This window comes from Fringilla coelebs (genome assembly GCF_963513975.1).
Source record: "Fringilla coelebs genome assembly, chromosome: 20".
Classification (NCBI taxonomy): Eukaryota; Metazoa; Chordata; class Aves; order Passeriformes; family Fringillidae; genus Fringilla; species Fringilla coelebs.
Window position 1 is genome coordinate 7,290,951 of NC_140046.1, and position 9,654 is coordinate 7,300,604.

The 9,654-nt window shown below is 50.6% G+C and overlaps 2 protein-coding genes across 2 annotated transcripts; one reads left to right on the forward strand and one right to left on the reverse strand.

Moving 5' to 3' along the window:
* The first annotated feature begins 31 nt into the window (after positions 1–31).
* Positions 32–3,453, forward strand: RPAIN (RPA interacting protein). The gene is made up of 7 exons (XM_084218907.1): positions 32–134; positions 534–713; positions 1,247–1,310; positions 1,770–1,884; positions 2,107–2,170; positions 2,270–2,404; positions 3,116–3,453. The coding sequence occupies exons 1-7, from the start codon at positions 57–59 to the stop codon at positions 3,143–3,145; spliced, it is 666 nt and encodes a 221-aa protein (XP_084075033.1). The 5' UTR covers positions 32–56; the 3' UTR covers positions 3,146–3,453.
* A 148-nt stretch (positions 3,454–3,601) lies between these two features.
* On the reverse strand, positions 3,602–7,516 carry C1QBP (complement C1q binding protein; the record flags this gene model as incomplete). The annotated part of the gene is made up of 6 exons (XM_084218906.1): positions 3,602–4,016; positions 4,618–4,740; positions 5,368–5,463; positions 6,014–6,101; positions 6,482–6,632; positions 7,276–7,516. 6 exons carry the CDS (start codon positions 7,514–7,516, stop codon positions 3,867–3,869), a joined length of 849 nt encoding a protein of 282 aa, XP_084075032.1. The 3' UTR covers positions 3,602–3,866.
* Positions 7,517–9,654: the final 2,138 nt, after the last annotated feature.

Here is a 9,654-nt window from a genome sequence, read left to right on the forward strand (position 1 = left end):
GCGGACTACATTTCCCGGCGTGCCCCGCGGGCCCGGCGCGCTGCGGGCTCGGCGCGATGGCGGCGCCGGTGCAGGGGCACCGAGCGCGGTACAAGAGCCCGGGCGGGCCGCCCTGGAGGGAGACGTACCGCAGGGTGAGCGGGGAGCGGGCTGCGAGGGGGGAACGTGGGCTCCCTCCTCATTTGACCCAGTTCGGTCCTCCCGGGGCTGGCCGCTGTGGTCCCTCTGGGGCGGCTGAGCCGCGCCCCGTCCGAAACTCTCTCTTAACCGCGTCCCGAGCTCCTTCTGCGGGTGCCCAGAGCTGTCCCCGCTGGGAGCTGTCATCCAACTCCCTGCAGCCCCACCGGGACGTGGCCAGCCCCGGTACCTCCCCCGTGCCCCGCTCAGGGATTCCCGGTCTCTGGCCCTGTGGGACGCACCCCGTCCGCCGTGGCTCAGTCCCGGCTCCCCCAGCCCCGCTACCCGCCGTGTCCCGCCCTGACACGGGACTGTGTCAGGCGCTGACGGCCCCGGGCGCTCTCCCCTCCCCGCAGCGCTGCATGGAGCGGCTGAGGAGCAGCCGGGCCAAGCTGCTGGATCGCTACCGCCAGGCCGGGGACGGGGCGTGCGGGGCGGCCCCGGGCGCGCTGCTGGTGCAGGAGGTGATGGAGCAGGAATGGCAGGAGCTGCGGGACAGGCTGCCCGGCCTCCGCGGAGAGCAGCCCATGGAGCAGGTCAGTGCTTTCCCTCTCCTTTCCTCTCCCCATCCTTCTAAAACACGTTGATGATACAGGAGTATCAAATACAGCTCCCTGCGGGTCTGACTAGCTTCTCACTAGAGCCGACAAAACTCAAGAGCTTCAGCGTTTCCTGTTCTGCAGCTCAGGCGGGGTGTTGAGCTGTGAAAGTGCCTTTGGGCATGAGTGGGGAAATTCCTTATTTCCTTCACAAACAGCCTGTGGATCACAGCAGAGGGTTGGTTTCCTCATCTGTGCTTTTTATAGCTGGTTGTCACTTCCCTCTTCTGAGAATGGAAATGAAACCTGAATGTCTTAAAAAGCAAGTTCTTGGACAGGCTGTACTTGGATCCATTCTGGCTGGCTCTGCACACGTGTTTACAGTACAGGTTGCTTCCCACAATGCATGGGTTTGCAAATAGAGGGATTTACCAGACAGGAGAATAAGAGTGGATTTATGTTGCTCAGTCAGGTGCTGGAAGTGAGAAGGTGGCTGGAATGGGAGGATCACTGACTGATTCACCTTTCAGATGCTGGAGGACCCTGATGAGCTGGCAGTGCTGGAAGAGATCCAACAAGAACTGATCTTGCAAGGTAAGATCTTTACCCATCTTCTGACTCCTGTTTCATGTGTAAGTTCCTGGTAATGCAGAAGAGCTGAGGCTGCACTCCTTGGTTCTTGCAAACCACGTGATACAGGGGAAGAGCCTCCTTAGAAATCTTGTTGAGGCTTTGAGGTATTGAGACCTCACAGTTTTAAGTGGCATTTTAAGGTCTGTGAGAGAGACCAGAGAAACAGGACTGGGATCTTTTAGCTCTAGGAACCTTTAAAAATCAATTCAGAATGTTTCTAAAGTGCTGATTAGAAAGTAGAAGGACCCATATGAGACGAGCTGAGCCACAGAAAAAAACGGATTAGCAGGAAAGATTTCACCAAGCATAGAAATCTGAACCAGAGGAGTAAAAGTTCTTAGAAACTCATATCCAGCCCAGCAGCTTTGGCTGTGCTGCCCAGAGGCCCTGAGGGTGCTTTGCTGTGCTGTGCTGTTGCAGAGCAGTTGGTCATCGAGGAGTACGAGCGGAGCCTGCGCTTCGATGAGGAATGTCTCAACGCCATGCTGGACAGCCTGGATGCCACTGACAGGGTCATCTGCCCTGTATGTAGGAAGTAAGAAAGCCCTCTTGGCATTGGAATCAGATTGCCCACTCTCCTGCAGCATTTTGGGCTTAGAAATGTGTAGAGGGAGGCTGCTGTTCATTTCGACAACACAGAAATGCCTGAGCATTGATCTAAATCTCATGGGGGGATGTTGGGTTGGTTTTGGGGTGTTTCTTGCTAAAATCTTCTCTTGTTCCGGGTCTCATGGTGCTCATTGTTTGCTCTTCCCAGGAATAACCTGACTGTGAAGGCTCACTTGGTTTGTTGCCAGTGTGGATTGTACATCAGCACACAGGTAAGCTGTGCTGTGACACATTGTGTGTGGCATCCCTGCTGCTGCAGAGGCAGCTTTAAGGTACAGAACTTCAGCTGACTTTTAATGAATTATTCTCAGGATATGACAGAAGGGAAGCTCCGGTCCCTGCTGGAAAGCACCTTGACAGAGCACAGTCAGAGGTGCCTGCACAGCCCTGAGTTCACAGTCACCAGTGGCATGGAGGAGGAAGCCAGTCTGCTGATGAGCTGCCCTGTGAGTGCAAATGTCAGGTTCCTGGAAAGGATCCCTGCTTGGATCCATGGCTCAATTACATAGGCAGAGAACATAAGTCTATTGATCCCTGGGTTTGTGTGGCTGTTTTTTCACAAAATGGCTTGGAAATGGCTTTACCTTTGACCACCAGTGACCATAAAAGAGAAGTTCTAAAGTACACACCTTTAACTGCTGGATTAGGGAATCTTTCAAGGACCTGTCAAATTCAGTGCCCTAACTTTAGCTAACAACTTCTAAGTCTTGTGTGCACCATCTGTTCAGATAAGTGGTTCATGAAGAAAAGTTTTAAAACTTACTTGTTTGAGCCTCCTCAAGAAACTTCATCCAGGTGTCTCAGAGAACACACAGCAGCCCTTTGGCTCAAGCTAGAGCTGGTGCTTGCTTTGCTATGTAAAACAGTGAGGACAGTGGTAGGGGGACAGCATTTCAAATTCAGCCATGGGTTTAAGTTGGAAAAGACCCCCAGGATCAAACCCAGCCATTCCCCCAGCACTGCCAAGGCCACAACTAACCCATGTCCCCAAGTGCCACATCTACATGTCTTTTAAATCCTCCACTACCCATGGCAGTCTCTGCCACTGTTCAACAACTCTCTTGTGATTTTTTTCCCCCCAATCAATAGTTTTTCCTGTTCAAATAATTTTGAACTTTATACATTAACACAGTTCTCTGTTCAACTTTTTTGTGAAGGTCTGTGACTCCTGGATGATTCTCCTCTAAGGTGATTCAGCTGCTGCTTTACTTCTGGAAGACTTCAATACTAAACTTCACCCAGAGCTGCTAGGACTCTTGTGTACATATTTCTAACTGCTGTGTCAAAAAGACACTTCAAAAGGCACAGTATTGCCTTGACCTGCACTTTTAACCACACAGGACATGTTTTGAAATAAATATATTTAGTTTATTTTGGCTTTGGTGTTGTCTTGAATACTACATCAGTGATCTCACAGCTCATGTTGCACTTCAGCTTTCTCTTTGAGTTTAAATGAACTTAAAATAAATAAACTAATTTAAATAAACCTAAAACCTTTAAACAGCAGTTGGACACACTGGTTTAAGTAGAAGTGCTCAGCCATCACTGCCAACTCTGAGCAGCTCTGGCACAGAGAAACTCTGCCATCACTTTGATGGCAGCTCTGGTAGAGCAGGAAGAAGAGAAACCACCCTTTTCAGTGATATGTTGAACAGTTTTTATTCTTCACATTCACTCTTAATTGTACAAAAAGCCCCATAAAGGGCGAGGCAATTCTGGCCTGTAGCACTGGAGAACTTGATTGGGGCTGCACCATCACTACAACTCCCCAAATCCAAGTGAGAATCCTCCTTCTCCACCTTCCAAGTTACTTACTCTCTCTATCCACTGTGAAGATATATTTGGGTATTGCTGGATGAAGCAGCACTGTGGAACACCCACACTTGAGGCTGAGTTTCCTAAGCTGACCTACTGACATTTGACAAAGCTTTTAAGGTCTTCAAGGAATTTGATGTACTCCTGGTGCTCCAGGGCAGTGCTGAGCTCTATTAACTCGTCAGCAAAGGTGTTGTCCACTCCTCTGTCAGCCAGGAAATCCATCAGGTGATCGTAGAGAGCCTGGAGCAAGGAACAGAAACCTTCCTTAGTAGAACACCTGGGCAGGGGGAGCATTAAAATGTCCCCTGGCATTCCTCCCAGGAAAATCAGGCCCAGCTCCCACCGATGCCTTTCACATTTTCCAGATTCTGCACTGCATTAGTGTGTGACTCTGAACTTCATCTAAAGCATTGGCAAGTTCTCCTCACAGCTCAGTCAGACAAAACAATCCTTTTTAGTGCTACAAGTCTAACAACACACCTGGAAAACCAGGACACAATGTATTTTTTCAGACACCACACACAGATGCTTTTATCTACACATGGTGTCTGATAAGCCACATTGTTAAACACACAGATCAAAAGATGTTTAACAAGTGTCAAAGCATTTCCAGAATGTGATTCCCTGCTGGGAAATCCACCTATAAAATCTGGAAAGGAAGGGGTTGCTCCTGTCTGTCCTGATTCCTGGTAATGCCACCAGCAGTGCACAACCCTGGGACCATGAGACACCCTCAGTCAGCACCACCAGCTCAGGGGCAGAGCAGGGCCAGCCCCATCTCAGACACCCAGACAGGTTTAACTCCCAGCCCAGGAGCAGAGGGACAGCCAGCAGCACCTACCCAGTCCAGGGAATCCGTGTTGAGGGTGTAGTTGGTGTCCTTCCAGTCAGCTTCTCCAGTGGGCTGGAAGCTGACCTCCCGAATTGTGAAAATATCACTTTCTTCCTCTCCTTCATGTCCAATCTGAGGCAGGAAAACAAATGCAAGACATGCAATTAGCTGCAATTAGTGGGCACACTCAGCCAGTTCATCCCCAGGCTGGGAATACCTCAGGAAAAGCCCCAAGGCCAGACAAGCTGTGCCTCTCCCCTCTCTCTGTGCCTGTGAGGACAAGCACAGTCATGCACAGAACTCAGGAAATCCTCTAAGCTTGTGCTGCCATGTAAATCAGCAGCCTGAATTTTACAAATATATAAAAACTCCTTCTGCGTGGTTCTAAATGTCTTCCCATGTCTGTCTCATCTTTGTCAGCCAAGACTGGTTGTTACACATCTCCTAACATTTACAAAATAAACCACAAATACCAATGTGAGCAAAAGCTCTCCATTTTATTTTCTCCCTTCCTTTTTTAATCCCTACTTGTTTACTGTAATCCAATAAAGAGCCCAATAAGCAGCTGATCAGAAACACCAGGGCAGGATGTGAGGAATGCCATAAACATTTCCTCCCCACTATTCTTGCCAACATAAAGCCTTTTTTTTGTGATTAAGAAAAATAAAGAAACAAGAGGAGACTGGATATTGTGCTGATTCAGAAAAGCAAGAGATTACAAAGAGCATTTAAATCCAAGAGGGGCACAGTGATACTCACCTCATCTTCAGGGAAATGGCAGTCAAGCACAAGGGTCTGTTTTGTATCATCTTTTATTACTTCCACTACAAAGTTTGGAGTTGATGTAAGTTCAGGCTAAATAAGAGAACAGTTGCATCAGCACTGGAATCTGAACAGGAGCCAAAGCAATCACAGCACAGCACTGGGTATTTCCTGACACCTTCCACTATCCCAGGTTGATCCAAGCCCCATCCAGCCTAATCTTGGACACTTCTAGGGCCTCCCCACCCTCACAGGGAACAATCTCTCCCAATATTTAATTTAGCCCCACTCCCTGTCAGTTAAAAACCATTCCCCCTTAACCTGTCACTCCATTCCTCTGTACAAAGTTTTCCTCTCCTACTCTCCTGTAGACCCTTTTGGAAGGTCCTAGAAAGTCTCAGAATTCTCAAATTTCTCCTCATAGAGCCCTCCCACCCTGCTCTGCCTTTCTGCAGAGAGGAAGGTCACAGCCAGGGGACAGACAGCCCTGCAAAATCTGCATTTTGTGACTTAATGCTCCCAAATATCACATAAAGGGGGGAAAACGCCTCAACACTTGAGGACAAGGCTCCAACTTCCCTAAAGGAAGATTCCAACTTTCATCTGTGTCCCCAGCATTAAATGCACATCAAGGCTAAGTTACCTCCTGCTCATCAGGTTTCTGCTGCTCCTGTGTGTCCTCTTCAGCCGAGGGTGGGATGCTGTTATTGATGTTGAATGTAACCGTTATCCTGCACAAGAAACAGAAACAATTCTTTTGAACTCACCCCAAAAATGCCCATCAGAATGGGCCTTTCAGGATTCACACAGTGTGAACAAAACCAGGCCCTGCAGTTAAAAGACACACCTGGGAGAAGCCGCTCCCTCCAAGCGCTCCCACTTTTTAAAGTTTTACCGAACTGTTATTTTTAAAACAGGAAGACCACGTGAAACTTTGTAACACAAAACACAGTAACAAAAAGGCTCGGAAAAAGCGCCTTTGAGCCCAAAGTGGTCACACAAAGAGCCTTTGCTCGGAGCAGTCTGGGCTGTGAGCACATGGAGAAGCCTGGTCACTGTGACCCACCCACCCACCCTCGGGGGACGAGGACCCTTCCCAGACCCCACTCACTTTTCCCCCGCGATCTTCCGCACCAGCTTGGCCTCCGTGCCGTGCACCTCCAGCTCCCACCCTCCGGAGACCTTGGGCAGGGACTTGTGCTTCTGGATCTTCTTCTCCTCCTTGATCTCGTCGGTCAGGAACTGCGCAAAGGCTTTGTCTCCTGGGGGAAAGGAAACGGGGTTAGGGAGAAGGGGGGATGAAGGAAAGGGGTGGGGGGTGAGTTCAGGGAAAGGGGAGTTGGTAAAAGAGGTGATGGAAAACGGGGTTAGGGGGCTAGGAAAAGGGAGGGTAAGGAAAGAGGGGAGTAAGAAAAGGGAGGGTTAAGGAAAAGGGGAGTGGGGTTAAGGGAAGGGTGGGTAGGAAAAGGGGGTTTGGAAAAATTGGGGTTTGGACAAATAAAACGGGGTTAGGGAAAGGGGGATTGGGGAAAAGGGAGTTGTGAAAAAGGTGGTTAGGGAAAGGAGAGTTGTGAAAAAGGAGGTTAGGGAAAGGAGAGTTGGGAAAAAGGAAGTTAGGGAAAGGGGAGTTGGGAAAAAGGAGGTAGCGAAGGGGGTGTAGAGGCAAAGGGGGCTTAGGTGATGACGGAATTTAGGGAAATAGGTGGTTTAGTGAAGACGGGGATTAGGGAAAGGTGGAGTTGCCTTAAGGAAAGAGGGAGGATTAGGGAAAGAGGGAGGATTAGGGAAAGAGGGGGCAGTAGGGAAAGCGCCCGCCGCCCCACGTGCTTCCCAGGACGGAGCGGCTGCAGCGCACGTGTCCGCCCCGCGCCCTCCCAAGGGCGGCCCCGCCGCGGCCCCGCTCACCCTCGGTGTGCAGCCCGCCGCAGCCGCAGGACACGCGGCCGGCCGAGCCCCGCCGCGGCCGCAGCAGCGCCGTCCGCCCCGCGCCGCCGCCCAGCTGCCACAGCGAGCGCGCCAGGGCGGGCGCGGCGGCGGGCGGCGGCAGCAGGGCCCGGGGCGCCGCGGAGCTGAGCGGGCGGCGCGGCGCGGGGAGCGGCGGGCGCAGCGCGGCGGCGGCGGCGCGCAGGGAGCGGGCGAGGAGCATCGTGCGGCACCGAGCGGCGGAGAGCACTGCCCGCCCCGGAACCGCGCTCCGCTTCCGGCCCCGGCGCGCCCCGCGCGGGACCCGCGGCCGCGGGTTCGAGTCCCGGCGGCGGCAGGACGGAGCGTGCCAACGGGGGGGGGTCCCGGTTCCCGGGATCCCTAACAATGGAATGGGCAGGGATGGCACGGACACGGCACCCGTACAGGTCCCTTCTTGGGGGAGCTCACAAAGAGAGCTTTAGGAATGTGGGGTGCATGCACAGGTTTTATCCCAGACGTCATCCCGCTCCTCATTAGCACTGCCACTGTTCAGGCCTGAGTGTGGCAGTCTCCTCAGAAAAAGAAAAATGAATGGTTGGGGGTTTTGGTGTATTTTAGAGGAAAGAGTGACTAAGGCAGCGTTTCCTGGCACCAAGCCTTCCCTTTGTCCAAAAGCTGGCACTAGTGCCCACTATGGAGGAGAAGCACAGAAGGCTCAGTTGCTGCTCACTGCAAGGCAGGAGCAGGAGAGCATCTGTCCCACCCCATCAAATTGATCCCACCCCATCAAAGGACCAGAATTTTAACTGCTAATAACAGGAGTCTGAGCACTGCACATGTAAATGGCAGAGTCCATTCTGCACAAGAAGCACAGATTCACTGTGCTACCTTCACGTCTTTAAGCCCAGACTGCTGACAGTGAACACTCCCACAAGAACCATAAACACCAGGACTGATCCTGCAATCATTTGTTCTGTGCCTCACAAACCAACACGCACAATTTGCATTTTCATCATCGCTTCTTTATTCTGAAAAAAAACCATATAAATCCAATCTAAATAAATACCCATCCCGTTCCTTAAGGTTATAAAAAACACGGTTATTTTTTAAAAATTTAATGAATATATAAGTTGTGAAAAACGCCAATCACTTGTTTGTAAAATTTTAAAAGTAATAAAATGGCTATAAAAATAGTCATATAATTAGAGTAATAATAATTTGGACAATTTGGATTAGGACAATATGAGACAACAGAAAAAAAGAGTTACGTACATCCAGGTATTTTTTTCTGGGCAGCATAAGCCCAAAAAAGGACCCATGAAAACAGAGGATTAACCCTTAAAAGCAACAGCCTGTTGAATATTCATACATCTCATACATGATGCAAAAATTCCATTCAAACACAGGATTCTGTCTGGTCAGTGTCAACTTCTTCCTCTGAATCCTGACAGCATCTTCAGGGCTGAGTGAGGCTGGAAGAAGTTCATTTTTTCTGATAATGGGGCAACAAATTCTCTCTCTCTGAAAGATTCAGGTGTCCTGTGGCTGCTACCTCATTCCTCTCTTAAAAAAATTTCCTACACACATAGTTTCTATTTTAACTACAAAAGTAACCTTTTAACTACAAAATTACATACTATTAAAACATTAACACAGCACTACTAACTAATACAACAAAATACATACAGTAAATATCTGCATAGAGCCATGTAATATGCACTTTTCTGTTGCGTTGAGATTTCAGGGTTTACCTCAGAACCTCGGGTCCCTCCCCTGAAGATTCCCTGCCAGGTGTGTCACTCACCTCTCCTTTCCCCTCCCAACACTGTCTGTCAATCCTGGAATTCCAGGAGGGCACTGAGTGATTGGCAGGTTCAAAGGATGCCCTCCACCCCCGGGGGGCACTGGGCCATCCAGGTGTCCTTTGTCCCTTGAGACCTCCTTCTGTGTCCCTGGCTGGTGGGATTCCTGCCCCTTCCCTGCCCTCTGCCCGGGGTTAAAGGAACAGCACCCACATGGTTCAGGAGTTCTGCTGGAGCTGCTGTGGGTTCAGAGGCTGTGGGCCAGAATAAAGCTCTGGATCCAAACCCTCCATCAGAACCCACTCCTTTCCTTCCCCATCGCCTTAAAGCTTCTCCCCCAGAGGTAACCCCGAGGAGCAGACCCTGCTATGGGGGGAGGCTCCATCCCACAGCCACCAGAGCTCCTGCACGCCTGGACTTGTCTGCAAGCACCCAGCTGCAGCACCCAGCCAGCCAAAAGTGTCTGTGGGGTGAAACACCACCCAGCCATGGCCAAAAGTGTCTGTGGGGTGAAACACCACACACCCATGGCCAAAAGTGTCTGTGGGGTGAAACACCACACAGCCATGGCCAAAAG

Excerpts from the sequence above, each read along its gene's own strand:
- RPAIN (XM_084218907.1), top strand. The coding sequence starts at position 57 with ATGGCGGCGCCGGTGCAGGGGCACCGAGCGCGGTACAAGAGCCCGGGC. Across the intron at positions 714-1,246 it reads GAGAGCAGCCCATGGAGCAG|ATGCTGGAGGACCCTGATGA; the intron begins GTCAGTGCTTTC and ends TTCACCTTTCAG. Across the intron at positions 1,311-1,769 it reads ACAAGAACTGATCTTGCAAG|AGCAGTTGGTCATCGAGGAG; the intron begins GTAAGATCTTTA and ends GTGCTGTTGCAG.